We start from the raw sequence: 19,781 nt of genomic DNA, 5'->3' as shown, positions 1-19,781 counted from the left end.
ACCCTTTAGAAGCATATGCTGCATGGAGCCACACAATCACAGAGTGAAAATTAAGTGACTGCAATTATTACCTGATGTTCATCTTTAATTCCTCCAGCCAGCAACCTTCACAGCAGTCCAAGTGGTTATAGTGGCTGTGCTAGTTTTGGCCCGAGACTGTGTTTTCACACTTCCCCAAGTAGCACCAACACAGCAGTGTGTTAAAAAAAACTTTTTAAAAAAAGTGAAGTCAAAAGAAGACCGTTGTTACCAGCTTTCCTGCTTTGAATGGCTTGGAAATAAGCCAAAATCTGTGTGCTGGAGCTCAGCAGTGAATTTTTACATACTGGAAGACAGCTACAACTGAACATTATTACAGCTGCTGAGCACACACAGCTCTTTGAACCTCGATCTCCTTACACACCCCAATATCGTCCAGCAGGCAAGGGATACCCCTCACATGCAACTGCAATCCTGGCCACAAAGCATATTCCTCATGGGCAAAGTAAGTCTTCCCACAGTTAGGTTCCCAGCATTGTTTCCCTGCTGGAGTGGTTGGGATTCCCTGGCAAAGTCAGAGCCAGGGGCAAGTAACCTAGGCTGGCCATGACAACTGCTCACTGAATACTGTTAGGCAAAGTGGCACAATTCAGTGCTAATATTTCTTTAGTGATTTTAGAAGAGAGAAAACAGCTTTGGGCTGAGATGCTGGAGCTCACAAGACTGGACCCGAAGGTGGAAATGCAGTCCCATTACTACTACTGTATCTGTTGCCATGGAGCATTTGGAGTCCCGTGCTGAATGCACGGTGCCAAGTCCCCTCTCTGCCATCAGCTCTTTTCTTGCATTTGAAGATTGTGCAACTTCAGTCTCTTCTCAGCAGTATTACAGCCCTCATCCAGACCACAACACGAATACATGCAGAAGAATTAACACGGTCTCTGCACAAAAGGTAGCAGCCCACAAAACAGGACTTTCTTCATATACAGTTCTATGCAATCCTATTGCCTTAGCACGTGACTTTCAGCAGAGCAACTGGCTGAAAAGGGCTGGCTCTTGTTACCTTTTCCAGTTTGGACTTTTGTTGCTTCAGTCTCCTGGGTAAGTGTTCTGCACTTCACTAATATTTAATTTGCATTTTTAAAAGTGCTGTAAAAATTGTTTTAATTTTGACATTTGCTCGTTCCTTTCTCTGGGTTGACTAGTTCAGTTGCTCATTTTTAAGATGCACATGTTCCTTTGCTGCACTGTTTGTACTCCTCTGCCCCATGGACATCCCTCCCTCTCCTACAAAGTAAAAATGCGTGTCTCTCACCACTGCTACCTACACAAGTCCCATAGAGGAAGGAGATCTGCTACACGGTTTCCAATGCTCTTATCTTTTATTTCCTTCTTACTGTAAATCACCATAATTGTGCCATTCTTCACAGAAGCACAAAGGTGTTCCCTGTTCTCCACTGCCTCTGCCAGCACCTGCTCCAAAGCTCACATCTGGGTTGCTGCTTTTAGCTACTTACTGCACACAGGAGCGAGCATCAGCTCGCACCTGTCCTCACAAGCAGCTAACAGTGCTCACCCAAGTGCACCTAAGCGTGTTTAACAATGGGTCAAGGATGACTGAGGAAAATGAGCAACTCCGAAGCAGCAACTGGAGCAGAGCCAGCAGGAACCTGAGCAGCAGTTGGCTGGTCCTGAGTTTTTTAAGCTCAGTCAGTATCTAGCCTCACAGAAGCGGAAAAGTTGTGAGGCTCATGGATTTCAGATACCTTTGTCTATAGGAAGCAAACAAAACCCTGAAACGTTTTTCAGCTTACACTACATCCCAGGCCTTCTGCAGATGAGAGTGAAAGGAAAGGCAGAAGTCTGGGACCACAGACTTCCTCCTCCTCCTCACACAGAGACCAGCCTAGTCGGAAGGAAACGTCTACTGCTTATCTCCACTTCAGAAAACAGACACAGCCTGTGGTGGAAAAACACTGGCAAAGCCCAAGGGAAACTCTGGAGGTGAAAACAGCAACTTTGCATCAAACCTCCTCAGTATTCGTGGCTTACAGCTCAGGAAGCCTGAGTTTTTTGGAGCCATGCTTTTATGTGGTGCAAGAGTCCGGCTCAGGACTGCTGCTCATTGCACTCTTGACGATAAGCAACGCCACCTTACAAAAACCACACGCCTGAAGGCAGCGTGGCAGGAGGGCACGTTCACCACACACCCAAGCTCTCTTTGTGCAACTTCTTTCCAGGCCCACACTTGCATTTCTAAGATTTTCACTCACCTTTCTCTGTAAAAGCAAAAACTGCAATTCTCAGAAGAGCAACTACGCCAGGAGACTGGGCTTAAAGAAAAAAAAACCCCAACAAAAACAACAACAAAAAAACCCCTCAAAAGCCCACATTTATTGTCAAAGTCTCTAAAATTATGAGATTTGACAATAAGTCTTTTGTTCTTATGGTAACATGCAACTAGGCAACATGCAGCTTGATTTCTGCAGCCAGTAGATATTCAAAGTACTTTCCACATACAATAGGTGTCAATTTGACTTTATTTAAGGAAAAACGGGGAAAAAACAGTAATTTCCATAATACACAGAAGACAAGTTAGATAGCACTGCAAAAAAAAGGCTGAGTGTTTTACTTGTCACCAGTCTGCTTTGCAGCTCTACGATTAGTAATTTTAATGCAGTTTGTCATTTTGTATTATTGTTTAGCATCTTTATAATCAGCAGAGTTTGGGGTTATAAATCACAAAAAGTGTACTACTACTACTATGAAAAACTAAAAAACCCACAAAAATCACTTTCAAATAAACCATAAATATGTGATGCACATTAGTGTAACAAAACCATTTTTGTAAACATTTTCTCCAACATAACATGTGCATAAGATAAAAAATAAAAACACTGCAGTCATACAAGTTAGGGTTACTTTGACTTAAAGATACAGAAAATTATTACTTATTAAAGCTTAAAACTAAACCTAGGAGCTTTTCTTTTCTTCTTTGCTTACAAAAGCACTGTTTGAAGAATTTGACGTTGGTATACGAAGTGGTTTTGTAATACTGTTTTTACCTTGCCACGTTGGCACTTCTGTGGAGGCAGAAGCTGCCAGATGGGCAGACACGCTGAAGGAAGGAGATTTCCACCCTCCCCCGGAGCCTCAAGACTTCAACAGCACATATCCATGACCTGGGCATCCCTACAGCACTGGAGCATCTTCCTCTGAGTGAATAGCATCAGCTTTCAAGGACTAGATTAATTTTGACCACATAGCACTGGAAGATTTAAATCACGCAGACTGACATTCGATCGAATCAGCTTCGGCAAACTACACTACAGGGCAGCTCTGTGATTACACCCATGTCCACCATCACGCCGCATTTCCGAGTCCCCTTTAGTTCATTATAGTACAAAAGGTTGATCGTTCTTCTGGCTGACCACACCGGGCCTGAAAAGAACACATCCTTCACCTTCAACACTATCCAAAAGTCATACAATTAAAAAAAAATAGTTCTAGGTATTCCTCCGCCAGCAAATGTAAGGCTTTCTTGAGTTTTGACTCTTTGTGGGGGGTGGGGAAGTGGGGGTTGCTGTGTGCACACGCATGCGCTGGAGGTACGCGTTTACCGCTCGCTTTTCAACCGGCCACGGTGCTCGAAGGAGTCTTCAGCAGCAGCGCTGACCGGGGTTGAAGGGTTTACAGCAGTCAGATTTGACACCAAGAGAAGGGTCTGTTGAGTCTGAGCTTTGCACACTCGGTGCTCTTGGCTCTTAATTGATTGTGTGACCAGTTGCTCGAGCCATCAGCTTGACTGAATTGAAGAATACGTGTTTAAAAAGCCCTACCTGTCATGCCATGAAGGAGAGTTAACCACAGCAGAAGACAAAGCCCATGAAACACTGAGAGCCTGTTCACTGAATGAACAGCTTAAGGCAGCTGTCAGCAAAGTACCCCACCAAAGGAATTAAGGAAAAAAAAAAAAGAAAACAAAAAGGAAAATGGCTGAATCGTGACACTGTGCATTGTTACAACACCAACAGATTATTATACACTCAAGATTTCTCAAGTAATGAACATGTAGCCACTAAACAAATTATTACTCTCAAGACATTTATTAAAAATGTCAGAACTTATTCATAAAATAAAACTGACTTAAAAAAAAAAAAAAGAAAGGAAAAAAGCCAGAGCTGGGATCTTACATCTAAACACAGGTATACGCTGTTTTTATGAATAAGCAGTATTAACTACATTCTTAAAAGAGTTTTAGTGCATTGCATTCTTAAAAAAGAAAAACATCACCGCCCCAAAATGTTTCCTACAACATTTAACAATTTATAGAACTAGCCTAGTTACTTTTACCTGCCTGTTACTAAGCCCATGTGTTAGAAGAGTGAAACCTCTGGTTTAGGCTAAATTCAGACTTCTATTAAGGATGAAACTGGTTTAAAAAATGAGCTTTACCAAATTTTGTAAGCAAATTACATTAATCAGTGTCTCACTGCCATACCGCTACGACTATTGCCCCAACGGACTACTCTCTCCTCCTGCTGAAACTTTCTATGCAATAACAGTCAGAAACCTTTCAATCTGGTAGATTTGGTATTAAGATTAAATTAGACATTAATGGTTTTCTTCTAAAAATGTATAAACTAAACCACCTCTTTTATTTTATGCATTAAAAACAATGAGGTAGGCACAAAAAAATAAACATATGTAGTTTGGATTTTATTTCTCTTTTTTTTTCTTTTTTTTTTTCTTTTTTTTAGTTCTGCGAGTGCAGACTGTGGTAAAACTGTTGTTGCACTTCTAGGTTTAAACAAAAATTAAACCTTTAACTGAGGCAGTGCTAATACTGTGACATAACCAAGTTCTGGCCTAACACAGAATCATTATAGAAAATGAATTTTTTTTTCCTTTTTTTTTTTAATCACCTGCACATGTTTCAGGCAACACCTGGTACACAGAAAATGACTAAAGTTATTGGCCAGGCCAAAATAAAACTGCAGAAACAAAAAAACCCAAAGAATTCCACCCCAAGCCCCTTCCCACCCTCCCTGTCCCCAAGAAGAAGTTATCCTAGTCACTGTGTCTTTCACATTTTATAAATATTAACTTCTTAAAACCTGCACCTTCCTCTTTGTCCACATATTGTCACATTACAAAAAAGAAATGTCAATTAAATACATTGTTAACATTACTAGACTAGATCTGCCCTCTGTTTCAGCCAGTCTGACTCTCTACACCACTTCTCACCTTCTCTTGCCTGCCTCCTGTCCACTCAACAAACAGCATGTTCATGGTAAGCCTGGTTTGTTTTTCCTCCTTTTTTTCCCCCCTCCTCTGTTTTAACACTAACAAACAGAGTCCTTCAAATCCTAGGAATCCTGGAGCTGAAGGGAAAAGAAGACCTGTAGCTTTCTAGCGTGATCCCAAATCTCAAAGACTTTGTAGCACCTGATGGCAATATCTTTACAGCACCAGCTGCGTCGCAGCCTCAGTTGAAAAACATAAAGAAACCTAACACCAGTGATGCCTGCACACACATTTACACAGAGTGCTGCACTCGTGCAGGTCTGTACTCCAGTTGAAAATAATTCCAAGTTATGAAGATCTCAGACTCTGGATGTCAGCAATTCCTCTCCAAATCTCACTGCTTCTACCAGCTCAGAAGTGAAGTCCTGCCAAGGGTCATGAAATAGACTTGACTGCTTCCACCTGACCGCACGGAGGCAAAGAAAACCTGCAGAGAAAAGAGACGGGCAAATTCAGCAGGCAGGACAGCAGCGGTTCTAATGGGCCCTCACTGTCCCCCATGTTTGCAGTGCAATTGCAGTGCTGGGCTGGGCTGGTGGGGATGGAGCTGATGCTCCCCACAGCAGCCTGTAGGGTGCAGGGCTCTGCATCTGTGCTCAGTACTGTTGTTGACACATCAGTGTTTTGGCTACTGCTGAACAGCACTTGCACATTATCAAGGCTTTCTCTCCGGCTCCCTCACCCATAAAAAGCCAGTCAAGAGGCTGGAAGGGGACAATGCTGGGACAGCAAACTGACCAAATGGATGTCCCATAATGCACAGCATCCTGTATGCCAATAAAAGCTCAGGGAAAGGAGGGACATTGTGGTTATGACATCTGTTGTCCCAAGCAAGCAAACATCTGAACATCCACCTGTCCATGGGAGACTATGAATTAACTCTTTATTTTGTCTGGCTTGCATATAAAATTTGTCCTATTAAACTTTTGCTGTCTTTTTAAACTGTCCATATCTCAACCCATGAATCTTTTTGCCTTCTGACTATTTTCTTCCCCTTCCATGGGAAAGGGGAGAGCTTGAGGCTGGCTGGGTGTTTGGCTGCTGCTCAGGGTCAACCCAACTTAAGTACCCAGCTGAAGTACACGTTTATCATCCTGGCAACCAACTTGCTGGGAGGGAACGTACCTTGTCGTTGCGTTCACATAAGAATTTGAGTCTTTGTGCCCTTTTGTGCATGAACACACCATCCAAGTGTCCAGTTTCCACCGACCGTATTTCGATAGCTTTTTCTCCCCAGCCCATGATCTGGTTAGAGCGGATGTATGCTTTGGAAAGAAAACAACACATTAGGACAGGCAGAGGGCAACAGGAGGAATGGAAAAAGCACAGAATATCCTGATACAGTCTAATTAAAAATTACCTGTATGTGCATTATTGTAGCTACACACATGTTCAGAGTGCTATTTTTGTCCTCAGAACATTCAAGATACCAAAAACGTGCCTTTTTAAATTTTAATTTCTTTTGCGTGTTTTCAATGTTATATACTTCTTCCTTGAGCATTCATAACAAAGGTAACTTTATAACCTTTAATTAAATGGAGGGAACATTGAGTTTTTACACAGGCCTTTTCTTCCAGGTATGGGACAAAGAGATGTATTAATCAGGTGTCGACTAGCAGAAAGCAGAAGCCAAGGTTTAAACAGACTAAGCCCATCCACTACAGTGTGTCCCAAGCACCAGCTCTGTCTTATGTGTTATTTTCCCTCCTTGATGGAGTTTGTCAGCAAAACCAAAGAATAAGAGGGAAAGGTAAAACTACAAGTAAACTACCTAGCCTCTCTTAATAGGAGTAATAATTGAAAAACTGATCTCCTTGAGAAAGCCAACTGAAAATCATTCTGTGTATCTCACAAGAGGTTCACATTAAACTCTCAAAGTAGAAATATTATTATTTGACCTACTGCGTCCCTTTGTGCACAAATAAAACAACAAATCAAACATTCTTTCCTTAGAGTGTCACAGGTAACACAGGTTAGTAGTAGCATGAGGAAAAAAATTCTATTTCTGATAGCAGTAAGAAAATTTAAAAAAAGTAAAGTCACCAGCATTATAAAAAGGTATATTCACAAAGCAATTTGATCTTTAATTCTTAATCTTAGTAATGCTGTCAAAAATAACATACGGAAACTTAATGAAGACTAGGCTGTTGCCTGATTTCCATGCATACTTAACAGAAAAATAAAAAGAACTTCTTAGCCAGCAAAAATTTAAAAAAATTAATTTTGCAGTACTTTCCTTTTATATAACAAATTCATAGTAGCTTTCAGTGAAACTAAATCAAACTATCTACTACAGTATAATGTCTATCAACAGTGCATATATCATCCCGATGGAAAATTATTTTTTTTTAATATTCCACTAGTGCTAACTGGGCAAAATAGTTACTACAAAATGCCAGATGAGATGTTCAGATGGTGTTGGTTGCCTCAGTGTCCTTTAATACTTCACAAGCATTCAAGTCTCCAAAGGCTCTGCAATTTGCCAGCTAATATATTCTGCTTGCTTTTAGATCTAGTCAAGAGTTAATCAGCACAGGAGGGAACATGCTGTGCATCTAACTTCTTTAAATTTCCTCCTCCATTGTTGTTCCTGTTGCTCAAACAGCTATCAGCAGTCATCTCCCAATATGTGCAGCCACCTCACAGCCCATAAAATGCAATGTGCTTGCCCAACAAAAGGAGGATGTGACTACAGCCCATGCTTTGCTCTGCACTGAATTACAGCAGCACAAGCAGGAGGGATTCTGTTGTGTACACTCATTGTTCTCACTCCCAATCTTATTTTCAGCTGGAGAGATCAGGGAGAATGGTGCTAGGAGAGATGGGCAATCTAAAGGTGAATTAAAGACATCAAGTGAGGTATGCCTTTTGTTATCTACATAGACTTACCCATAATATTTTACTCATCAGCCACTTTATATACCTTTATACTGAAATTTCCCACAACTTCGTGGCAGTCTAGCAAAAAATTCAGCAGCCTACAGAGATTATGGTGAGTTTCTCAATCATGAACTCCACAACTTGATTGTTTGGGTTTTATTCACAAGAACTTCAGCACAAAGCAGATCCATATGATTACTGTTCACTTTGCACAGTTCTTTTCCAGAAATAATACAGCACTGACTCCAGATGCAGAAGCAGCACACTGGATGTTCCCTCCTTGTGCCCACATGCACGGACTCACACTCCCTAAGAGCACACTGCACATGGCTCACCAGAGGCACTTACCAACTGAAGTTGGCATTTCTCCCCACTGCAGAACCACATCCTTGGTTATCCTTCCGTAAGTGTTGACGTAAACTCCTTCATCCTCGTAGCAGACCAGCAGCTCCATCCCATCTGTGTTTGGGAGGATGATGATTGCGTGGGGTTGGATACTACTCTGGATCTACAGAGACAGAGGAGGAAGGGTTTTAATGCTGCAGAGCCTGTGCTAGAAGAAAGGGCCAGGTGATTTTTGGTTTTGGCTGACACATCAGGGATTCACAGAATCACAGAATGGCTTGGGTTGGAAGGGACCCTAAAGTCCCAAATACACTCATTTTACAAGTGCTATATCTGGTGCCCTCGAGCTAGACACCACAGTGACCAAGACCTGTAAAACCTTGGAGCAGAAATCCTCTCATCTTAAGGCAGACATCCAAACTGAGGAAAGATTAATTTCTCTGTAGCGGTGCCCATTTCTTTCCAGGTGCAGAAAGGGAGTCTGGGTCAGGCAGAGCACATGCACTCTCTGCACCGCATTGAACAGTGCTTGGGGTGGACCACCTGGAACCTCTGTGTACCATGAACAACAGGAAACCTTGGTAGCTAAGGTCACCTGGTCTTTGCCAACCCTTTCGAAACCCATCCCTGAGCTGTTGTGTCATTTGAGCTGCAGGACATTCTGCCATTTAGCTGCCACCCCTGAAACAGTCACACTGGTCCTCATCAGACCTGAGTGGGCAACTCCAAACCATACACACATACTGACTGTGAGGTGAGGCCTGGCATGAGACACAAACTCCATAGCACATGTGGCCATATCTGCTCAGACCCCTCCACCCAATTTACCACTGCAGCAGTGATCCACAGGGACAGCCTGACACATTGGTCATTTGGGGAAAGGAAGGGGTTGGAGGGGATAGGTTGATCCATCAGAAAGAAAGAGAAAAACACAGACACAGCAGCAGCTCTTACATGTGTTGGTAGATAAATATCATAGACCGATCCTGAATCCACATCAACAGCATGGAAGCCAGCGCAGGAGCCATAGATCACTTTTAGTCTCTGACCCTCTTCTACAGTTAGATCCACCAGCAATGGCTTATGTACCAATTCTCCAAATGACTGTGAGACAACCATCAGTGAGATTTACTTTACTGCTTAGAACAACAATGGGGTTTATAAAAACATGCTTGCATGAACACATTCTGGGTTTATTCCTCCACGTCCCTCTGGTACCTAGACACATCAGGTTGACATGTCTCTCATGAACAAGGACAGATTACTCTGCAAACTGCTGCATTTGTATCACCTAAGCTATTTTCTGCAGGGTTTACTTGGTCCATTTCCTTTTCTAGTAAGAATTGTTTTCCTCGAAGTTCAGGGCAATTCAGCACTCCTGTATTACTTTGATCTGCACAACCCACAGCAACTGTCCGTAAACCAGCCTGGCAATTATACTAAGTCAGCTAATTCCATTCTAGCAGTACTCAAAAACAGTCCCATAACTTTGTTGAGTATCACTTCATGACTTGTTCTGCTCAGACAAAGAAGTTTAGACTCAGTCCACTTCTCTCTGTCCCACGTTTTATTAGTAGAGAGTGCAAACAAAGACTTGTGATATTGTGTCATTAATCAGTTTATGCTCATTTACAGTTTAGACCTTTAAATGTAGTGACTCTTAGAATTAAAAAAAAAACCCTCCTATAACACGAAGTGCTATTGGAGATTTATCAAAGAACTTGGAATATGGCCATGATACAATGTCAGAACATTTTTGTAAAAGGGATAACTGCAAGTAGTTATGAGAAAATCCTATCTACAGTTGAAATATACTGTTACCTTAAAGGCCATAAATTTATGGTATGGCTTTGGTGCCCATGCATAGACTTCCACTGAACTCTTCAATGCAATTACCAAGAACTTGATTCTTTCATATTTTACTGAAATTCAAGAAAACAAAAAAGAATTCAGCATAATTTCAAAGTCATTCCAGTTACATAAAGAAAGAAGACAAATTATGTAAGTATGAAGAAATACTGTAATTTTGAGAGTTTAGTAGCATTACATTTTAGGATTGCTACTTCTGTGTAGTTAAGCTCTTTGATACATTTATGCTACAAAAGTCATTACTCTTATTAGCAATAGACCACATCACCATTTTTAGAATTAACTAATCAGTACACACTTCTTTCCACTTATTTTTTTCCACATTGGACAGTGCTTAGTCATCAAGACAAGAAAAGCAGTTTTCAGGGACATTCCAGTAAAGAAGGCTGTGACTGTGGAAGTCTCCATTGCTGGCAGTTCCAGTCACAGCACTCGCAGTGCTGGTTTGAGCTGAAGGAAAAATTACCCAGAGGAAAGGAAGAAGAAAAGAAAATTACAACATAACTCAATTTCAAGAGCAAAAGGCAAGCTTGATAGTGGAGCATTTTCCTTCATCCCTAAAGTCTGAGATAAATCATTTGAGAAAAGAAAACAAGTTCACATAATTTATCAGAAACAAAGTGTCATTATAATAGTGAACCACACTACTACTTGCTCTTTTAACTGTGCAGGAAAGGAAGACTAAACTGTAAGTGTTAAGGGACTTGACACTTCTTCAACAGACAAAAAAAAGTCTCTCAACCTCCACAGCTGTACTGACTAAAAACAGAGCTTTTGTTCGGTCTTGTCTAGCTTACAAGACTTCCTGGAATTTTTTCACGGGGAAGAGGGGGGATGTTGAACAAAACCACCTCATCTGTGAAAGGGGACATTTGATAATTCTTATTATTTACTCTTGGTGCTATCTGGGAATTCACCCAAATCTTAAGTTTCAAAAGAGCAATTTCTCATTTAGAGGAGCCAAAAGTTGCCTGAAGCAACTGAGATCCATAAATACCACTTCACCCTGACATCGGAGACCCCTGTTGCATCAAAGAGACAAGGAAGTGACCAGTGCCAGCTGCCTCGGTGACAGCGTCCAGACTGCAAGCCCAGCTACTGGCAGAGCTCTCCTTCTTGGGAACTGAAGCGCAGCTGTCAAAGAGGCCTCTCACTACCTGAAAAAATCTACTGTATTTCTGTGGTTCAGGGGGAAGTTCAGTGCCAGGCTGCAGCCCAGGCTAACAGACCCCTCTTCATCTGGAAGAGAATGCTCTTTGTTTCAGACGATTCCCTGCTGGAAAGCCTCCTTTCAGTCGCTGTTGATGTATTGTTACCAGGCCACTTCATTATGCTGCTGACACCCTGGGGTATGATACCAGAGAAGTGCATTATTAATTGTTTTCAGGGTCGAGCTCCTGGTTCAGCAGTCACTTACTGCCATTGTTATTGATTACACCCCATTAGCCGGTTTTTCCAAGAGCACACGCATGACAGGAGGAGACTGAGAACAGCTTGATTGCTGCTGCTCCACACTGACTGACACAGCTGGAAAGGAACTGAGCTGGCTCCTGGGAGAAAATCAAATCAGAGGCAACATCCATTAGGATGCACCATGAAACCCAAGCAGCAGAAAGAGCTCTTGGTTCATATTCCCACCTGCAGGGCAGCAGGCTCACTGAATATACTCCACTGGCAGTGAATGCTACATGTCTTTCACTAGCTTTGGTGCAAGTGGAAGCCAAATCCAAATGAAATGAAATCCAATTAAATCACTTAAAACCACTTAAAGGGCACCTGCCTGGTCAAAACACACTTGATTCTGTAACTGTACTGCAGCAGATCTTAGATGGATTAGGGAATTTCATGAGCTAAGAGGAATCAATGAATCACCCTGAAGTTACAGATATGCTTCTGTTCCCAGATTCTTCCCCAAAGCTTGTCTGCTACCTGAGTATCCTTTCTCCTCCTCTCCTCCCTCTCTTTTTTTTTTTCCTCCTAGTCTTAAAATCTACATTAAAGAGAGACTTTTTTCAATCTATTCCAGCACGTAAATTCATCGTGGTAAAAGATAAAGGAAACTTGTTAGTAAAGAAAACAGTTGCTGAGGACAAGAATACAGAGGTGGTGAAATGTTACCAGCCCTCACTGCCCATATCCACACCCTTCTGGATGCCACATCCATTACAGGAAGAAGATAGATGGGATTTGCACACTCTCCATTTCCCAGCCCATCATCCCACCATGAAACTCCTCACACCTTTAATTTAACCCTGTAACTTGCCATCTATTTTGGTGCTTCGCTAGCAAGTCCACCCTGAGAAATGGATAAGACAGCTAGAAACAAAACCAACCAAACCATAAGCTACATATGCACTGGAGTTCCCTTTCTCAGCCATCCTTTATCCCAACTATTACTGCATTAGCTACTCACCAACTTTATAGTGCACACAGCCTTCCAAGTCGCCCACCGTTGTCCAGCCCTGTTTCTTTTCTACTTCAGGATCATTGTGAAGGATTTTATTTCTTAACCACGACAAATAGTAAACTCGTAACTTGTTCTTCTTACCTAACCACAAAACGAAAAAAAAAATGGTTTATCTCCATAGGAAGATACTTGCAAAAAGCCCTACCCAGGCAAAACAGAAAGCTCTGTAAAACAAACCAAAACAACAATGAAGGAGAAAATGCTTCAACCACACATATCTCCCTCAGTTTTGCATCCACAACAGCTTCACTCCAGATTCCACCCAGACACGCACTTTCCCAATAATCAGTGACAGATACACATGGTAATACCATACAAACATAAATGACAAACTCAAGGGAACAACTCTTCAGCTATCTGGTTCTTAGACTTCCACTAGAACAGAGAACTCGCACAACAAAAGCACCAGAGAGTCATGCACTGAGATTTAAACAAACAATATATATATATGTAACTGAGTCAGAGCAGCTCTTTTTGATACAAAACTGTAGGAGAGCTGCAGGATGGAATACAAGACCTGAAACTTCATCTGCTTGCTAAAAGCTGATGACTGCTTTGTCAGCAGCCCTTCCCTTGAGCTTGTAAGGGTGTAATACTTACCATGCTGCACACAGAAGCTCTGAGAGGTATTTCTTCTCCACAGGTGAAAGAAGCTACGTGCCTGGGCTGCCCTATCTTCAACTGACAAGGCGTCTGCCACCTCTTTGAAATACAGCTCAGACTTTTAACTCGACACCAGAAGGCCTCTTAGAATGCAAAGCAAGGTCCATGATAAACTGTACCAGCGATTCTTTAATAACTGATGGCCTACAAAGCATTTGCTGAGCTAGTGAGAAGATGGCCCTAAATGCACATACCCAAAGCTTGCATCCTCCTTTCTGCAGCTGCTTTGCTGCTTGGAACCAATACAGTTTCACAGATCAAGCTGCACTGAGGAAGGGAGATCATCCCTGCTTTGACTAGGAGCCATTTAAAAAGGCTCCATGAGGACTCTGTGAAAGGAAAGGAAACAGGAGATGCCCTCAGGGACTCTACCTGCCAGCAGAGCAGCTCCATGCTGCACCAGCCACAATGAGGAGCCATGTGCCTGTCCAGTGTTTCTCAGCCACTGGAGGTGAGGGGAGACAGGTGACCTGTACTGCAGTCACTGCTGGGCTGGCCAAGCAACACCGTATGGGTCTGTGCTGTCAAAAGCCACTACCCATCAAGATGGCACACCTGGCAGCTGCCAGCCAGATCCAGCTGTAAAGTTCAGCTAAATGCCTTTAATCTGTCATTTAAGTTTTCACACGATACCTACTGACAGATTAGCTCACAGGTGGCTGCTTGGGGGATACTGGCTGGAGCAGGACATGTGCACTGAGCACTGAGACTATCCTGCTGTGCACAACCAGCTCCACACTGGGGTACTGGAGCTGGCACAGATCCCTGCCCTGATAGAATGGGATCCCCTAACAGAGCTAGGCTTGTCAGGAAAAGCATCTGCAGGGGCTGGGGCAGCAATGTGGGGAAGCACAGCTTGCAAACAGGCTTCTCCATAGACTCCAGCACCATAAGACATTGCATTAAAAAGACAAAGTCTAAAAGATCCTTTTAGTTACTTGGAGGTATTACTTATTTATTACTTGGATGGGAAAGGACAGGAGGAAAAGAATAGGCAGATTCAAAGCAAAAAATCTGTTCATTAAGCTTAAATTTAAAGTGGAATTGGAGAGGTAATTGCTATAAATATTGGATCTGCTACTCAATTTTAAAAGCCCTTCTATTCTGATGCCATGCAATGAAATGTGAAGTAACATTGGACTATCTTTTGTTTATCTCTATTACAAATGGGACTATAGATTTGGCAGTAAATGAGTACCCTGATTTACTTTCTGACTTAATATTTATTAAGTTATGTTTCCTAAACAGGTAAAACTCGCAGGTAAAAATCCTGTAGCTTTCTCAGATTTGGAGGACTAGAGCAGGAAACAGTATTTCTAGAAGTCCCACATGTAACCAAGAAAAGGTCCTTCCAAAAAAACACTGCAAATGATAGCCACAAGGGCTCTTTTAAAAAGACTGAAAAATAGGAACCATAGTTCAGATCAGAAACCACTGCAGTTCTGGGCAAGAAAGAGCTCAGAGGGCTCAGGGTCTCTACAATGTACCAAATGCTTCCAAAACCATGCTGAGTCCCTACCCACAATGAGACAAATTCTGCCTCAGATATTTCCATGGTTGTAGCTTCCCCAGTAGCTTAGTCAAACTTGAAGACTCAGAACAAACAGTACACATGGGAATTTCCCAGCATGTGGCTACTTTTTTCCTTTTGGTTCACATGATATGCACCAGGGTATTTCTCTCCAAGCAGAAATATTTTTCAAAACAACCAAGAAATATCTCAAGTGTGTTCCCATTGTGTTTTGGTGTCTAGACCACAAGGAAAAGTCACAAGACAGGAAATTCCTCTGCCTTTCTGCAGTCTGACATGAAAAGAACAGGACCAGTTAGTTATGTAAACATAGCTATGTATGTATTTCCACAAGTTATGCTGCTCTTAGTGTTCACATTTGGAGTGGGGGAGATTAGATTCTTCTCCTTGTAAAGCTCTACCAGTCAGTTTGAACAGCTCTCAAAATTGTGGTCTTTTTTGATTTTGCAGAGATCTCATCATTATGATCATGAAATAAGAAAGAAAACTCTGCTCCAGCCATCAAATGAACTGATCAGACAGTGAATGCTATGAGATCTCAGCTTGGATTCTCCCACAGACATAGTTTCAAATGCAAAGTCCTTTTTCCTGTACTGAGTTTTTGTCTTTATTGTCACTGTGGTTTTTAATTATTAAGCAGGCAGATTAGAACCAGTTCTTCCACTCTGTCATCTCTTCCTGGTGCCACCATCAGCCAGCTGGGCTGGCAAAATCCTCAGGGAACCACAACTGGAGCGTGTTCTGTATGCAAGTTGCCACTCTCTCCTCCAGTATTTTTATGACTCTGCACTGTATCACCTGAGCAGACAAAACTGTGGTTTTTTGCCTCTCAACAGCAGGAGCTGAAGAACCAATCAAGGACTCTTGCTTTACCTGCGAGGCTTTCTTGTACCATTTCTAGCAGGCTCAGTATCTCAGTATCAAAAGCTTTGTTGTCAGAAAGTTCTGTATTTCAAATATAAATTGGGCCAAGAACTGATTTCATGTTTTCAGACTCAACAGTGTGTCTATTAAAAGCAAGTCTAGGTGACAACCCTCTCAAAATCCTAACACACTGCAACTTCTTCGCACAACGCAGTGACACCTTTGAAACCCTACCACCATCAGCACATCACTTCCCAAAAAACTCAAGGGAACATACGGCAGAGTGCACCACAGGGATCTGAACAATGCTTCCAGCGAAGCTGTAGCAGTGCTGGGACAAAGCTCAGAGACAGTTCCATCACTAATGTGCCAAAACACACCATTTACAGAAACATACCTTCCCTCCAGCATTCCAGTTTTGCCTGGAGAGGTGAAGCAACTCATCACAAATAAAAAGATACTTAAAGAAGTCCAGCATGAGGGTAAAAAACTGAGATGTGCAGTACAGAAGACAAAAGCAGGATATAAGGGGAAGCTTGGGCATAACAGCATTTATGGTTTCACTGAATATGCTCCCCCAGCCCTGCCTTTCACTGGGCAAGGATGCCTCTTCTGCCTCATACTACAGTAACCTCCCATAAAACACAGGAGATGGCACAGACACAAAGGCACAGAACAGCCAAAGACCAGCCGATTTCTTAAGGGTTAATGTAGCGTGTCTCCACAGAGGAAGCAATAGTTTTGAAAGGAAACAAAGGGAAACAAAGAAAACGCATGTGTCAGGGTACTCCACTTGTGACTGACGCAAAAACAAATAAACTGAAAACAATTATACACAAGACTGAATCACAGACACTTGTGATTTGTGTAGGGTATGTTTCAAACCAACAGATTTTACACAAGTTGGATTATACAATATTTTTGTTTACAAGGTCTGCTGTAGAATAAACTCTATCAAATGGTGCCTTTCAAACCAAAGCTTATATTTTAACATACAGCATATTTAGACATCAAAAGGACACACAGCAGGTTGTGTATTTTTGAACGCTGCTTGATTCATCTTTTTCTTTTTACAGATTTCACAGTATAACTGTATCTGAGGATGTAGCAAGTGACAAGCCAATAAAATTCAGTTGTTCTAGACAGAAACAAATCCCCTGTTGATGACAGCACCATGGGCATGGTTCTTCGGATCTGTGGTCACACAACATTGCTGATGCATTAAATTCGAAAACTAAATTGTCTAATGTGTGTCCTTTTGAAATGCTGGGAGAGCTCGCGAGCTCCTCCAGCACACTTGGGTTCCAGAGCCTCAAAAAAATTTAGGTGGGTCTGAACAACAATAGCGAATCCTGTGAGAAACCTCATGTAACATCCTCCCCCTGTCTCACACAGAGCGTAGCAAAGGCTGATTTTCCAAACAAACCAAAACAAAAGGCAAACAGCTGAACAACACCTGTGAAGAAAGACTAACAATGCACCACATCAAATTGTCTTAACAGCAGGTTAAACTTACACCATAACTTTGTGGAGCCAAAGAGTCTGGAACCTCAAGCTTCATAAAACACATTTTTCATCAGCACACACAAAACAAACACATGCATCACCACCACCCTTCATCTCCCATTGCTCTGCCGTTCCCAAGTTGCACTCAGTGAGAGACCCGGCACCAATCTGCCTTCTCACTCTGGTTATTTCCACACCATGTACACACTGTACTCCTCTCTCACACACTTTTACTGCACATCACTCTTACTTCCCTATTTTGCAAGAGCTTTCCTCATTCTACAGATTTTAACACACAAGAGAAACGTCTTTAAACCCAAGTAGCACATTGTGTTTGGTTAGAAAGAAGCCAGGTTGAAAGCAATCATTACAGCGGGAAAGAATGACATTTTCCCAAACTTCACAAAATATGAACTTCCAGCTCTCAAATGCTGAACAAGGAAACAAAGCCAGACATTTCCCACAAACTCATGAAGTATTTTTAAAGGTCACCCCACAGAAGAAAGGACAGGGAGCAAGCAGGCATGGGTGTTGTGTGGAAAACAGTTCACTTGCAGAAATAAGCTGTAGACTCAGAGGTGAAATGATGGAAAACCCACTGACTTCAGTCAGGACTTCCCCCTCAATACACAGGCTGCCAAGAAAATCTTTCTACCATACCATGCCACATGGAGGAAAAATACAATGTTCAACAGTTAACTTTACCAGAAATTGTCACCAAGACATTCAGCCCTTCAAGTACATCCATTTGCTGGAATCGTCTTCGATTGATGAGTGGATAAACCTTCCCCTGCCCACTTCTGTCTAGCAGCATCAGACCACTTTCAGTGCCCACCAACAAGTTCACTCCTAGAAAAAAACAGAACCAGAGATCCAAGTCAGTAAGCACTTTTCCCACACATTCTGAGGAACAGAAGATTGATATAGCAACTGCCTTGTTACCAGCAGGTATAACCACTGCTGGCTGGGTCTCAATTGCCTGCAGCCTACAAGACCTCACGATGCAGAGGCTCTCTGCATTATCTGCCCACAATGACTACTGACACCAAACAGAGAGTAAGAGACTGGCAGACCACAGAGAGCTCTCTAGAGCACCAGTTCCCAAACAAAAAGGCATGCTAATGTTGGAGGAGGGGGAAGCACAAAGTGGTATGCAAGCCTATGTATTCCAAAGATGTATTAGCTGTTGTTTAGGGGCATGGTAGCAGGATACTCTTGACAAGGACATGACAACAAAAACAGTTCCCACAGGGAGAAACAGCTTGTGTTGCAGCCCTCCCACAAAAGGGTAGGCACTGGGTCTGTTCCCAGCTTCACAACAATCTTTTCCATCTGAATGTTAAACTCAAAGGAATAGTAAACCTTGTAAATCTTGTGTTTCCATAGGTTTCTCCGAAAGATCAAGCAAATATAGCTGAGAAAAGTCAGTAGGCCAGTTTCTTTACACAAAGTTCCAAAAGTCCATTGGAACACTCCAAGAGTCCATAAAACCTTACTATTTAGAATCAATTACATTTTTTAACATAATAGATATATACGGGACTAAGTTTTAAATATCTATTAATATATTATCACTCTTAAATTTCGTAACGATTTATTTGCAATAGTGTTTAAGTCCAGAAGCTCACAAATTTTGCAGAGACAGTTCAAGTACAGTACAGGAAATGGAAATCAACCCAAATGTATGACTCACTTTATTAGACTTCCAAGTTGCAATCCCAATATAAAACTTGCCATGCTTTAGCACGATAAAATGATGAAGTAAGAAAAGCAAAACTCACACGAGATGATCATAGTCACATTGCTTAATGGTCTCAATCCCTACTCAGACAATTAACCCCCACATGCAGCTATACTGGTGCCATATACTGGGCTGATCCCACAATGAACCTTTTCTGACAGAGCAGGTGGGCCCACGTGTGTGTGTGTGTGTGTGTGTGTGTGTGTGTGTGTGTGTGTGTGTGTGTGTGTGTGTGTGTGTCTTAGTGCAGTCTGCACCTGCAGCAGTGACATGCCTTTTCACAGTATTGAAAAAGGACATTATTGCTCACCTAAACAACCCCTGAATACCAGGCATGGAAGAGGCTTGCAAAAAGTGGGCACATTAACCCTGAAAGGGGAGAGGGTGTTAGGAAGGAAACAGAACTGCAGCCAGGAGGAAGTAATAATGGGGAGAGGGCTGAGCTGCTGGTGGTGGAGCACTCTTAGGCACCTCTGGGTGGATGAGAAAAATAGATGCAGCCCATAGTGAGTTCAGAAATCATCATATATCTCTCCATTATCCTCTGTCTACTCTTTTCAGTAAGAAAACTTCAGAGGTCCCAGCAGTTCCAAGGCATTTTTGCTTAGATATGCTGTTCTACTTCGCCT

General features: G+C 42.2%; 2 protein-coding genes across 11 annotated transcripts in view; both read right to left on the bottom strand.

The window, feature by feature from the left end:
* Nucleotides 1-429, bottom strand: part of IL1R2 (interleukin 1 receptor type 2) — a 33,350-nt gene extending 32,921 nt beyond the window's left edge. Inside the window, exon 1 of the mRNA XM_063392633.1 lies at nt 72-429. Within this exon, the coding sequence (XP_063248703.1) occupies nt 72-82 (11 nt within the window). The 5' untranslated portion in view covers nt 83-429. The remainder of the gene's footprint in view (nt 1-71) is intronic.
* A 2,072-nt stretch (nt 430-2,501) lies between these two features.
* MAP4K4 (mitogen-activated protein kinase kinase kinase kinase 4) overlaps nt 2,502-19,781 on the bottom strand; it is a 163,453-nt gene continuing 146,173 nt past the window's right edge. For all 10 annotated transcript variants that reach the window (XM_063392606.1, XM_063392607.1, XM_063392611.1 and 7 more), the window contains 7 exons: nt 18,117-18,260; nt 12,794-12,928; nt 10,333-10,433; nt 9,466-9,615; nt 8,515-8,674; nt 6,412-6,551; nt 2,502-5,713 (listed from right to left, as the gene is read on the bottom strand). In XM_063392606.1, the coding sequence (XP_063248676.1) occupies nt 5,630-5,713; nt 6,412-6,551; nt 8,515-8,674; nt 9,466-9,615; nt 10,333-10,433; nt 12,794-12,928; nt 18,117-18,260 (914 nt within the window). In that variant the 3' untranslated portion in view covers nt 2,502-5,629. The remainder of the gene's footprint in view (nt 5,714-6,411; nt 6,552-8,514; nt 8,675-9,465; nt 9,616-10,332; nt 10,434-12,793; nt 12,929-18,116; nt 18,261-19,781) is intronic.

The sequence above is a fragment of the Prinia subflava genome, chromosome 3 (genome assembly GCF_021018805.1).
Source record: "Prinia subflava isolate CZ2003 ecotype Zambia chromosome 3, Cam_Psub_1.2, whole genome shotgun sequence".
Classification (NCBI taxonomy): domain Eukaryota; kingdom Metazoa; phylum Chordata; class Aves; order Passeriformes; family Cisticolidae; genus Prinia; species Prinia subflava.
The sequence above is the reverse complement of the archived record's forward strand: the minus strand, read 5'-3'. Positions and strand labels throughout refer to the sequence as shown.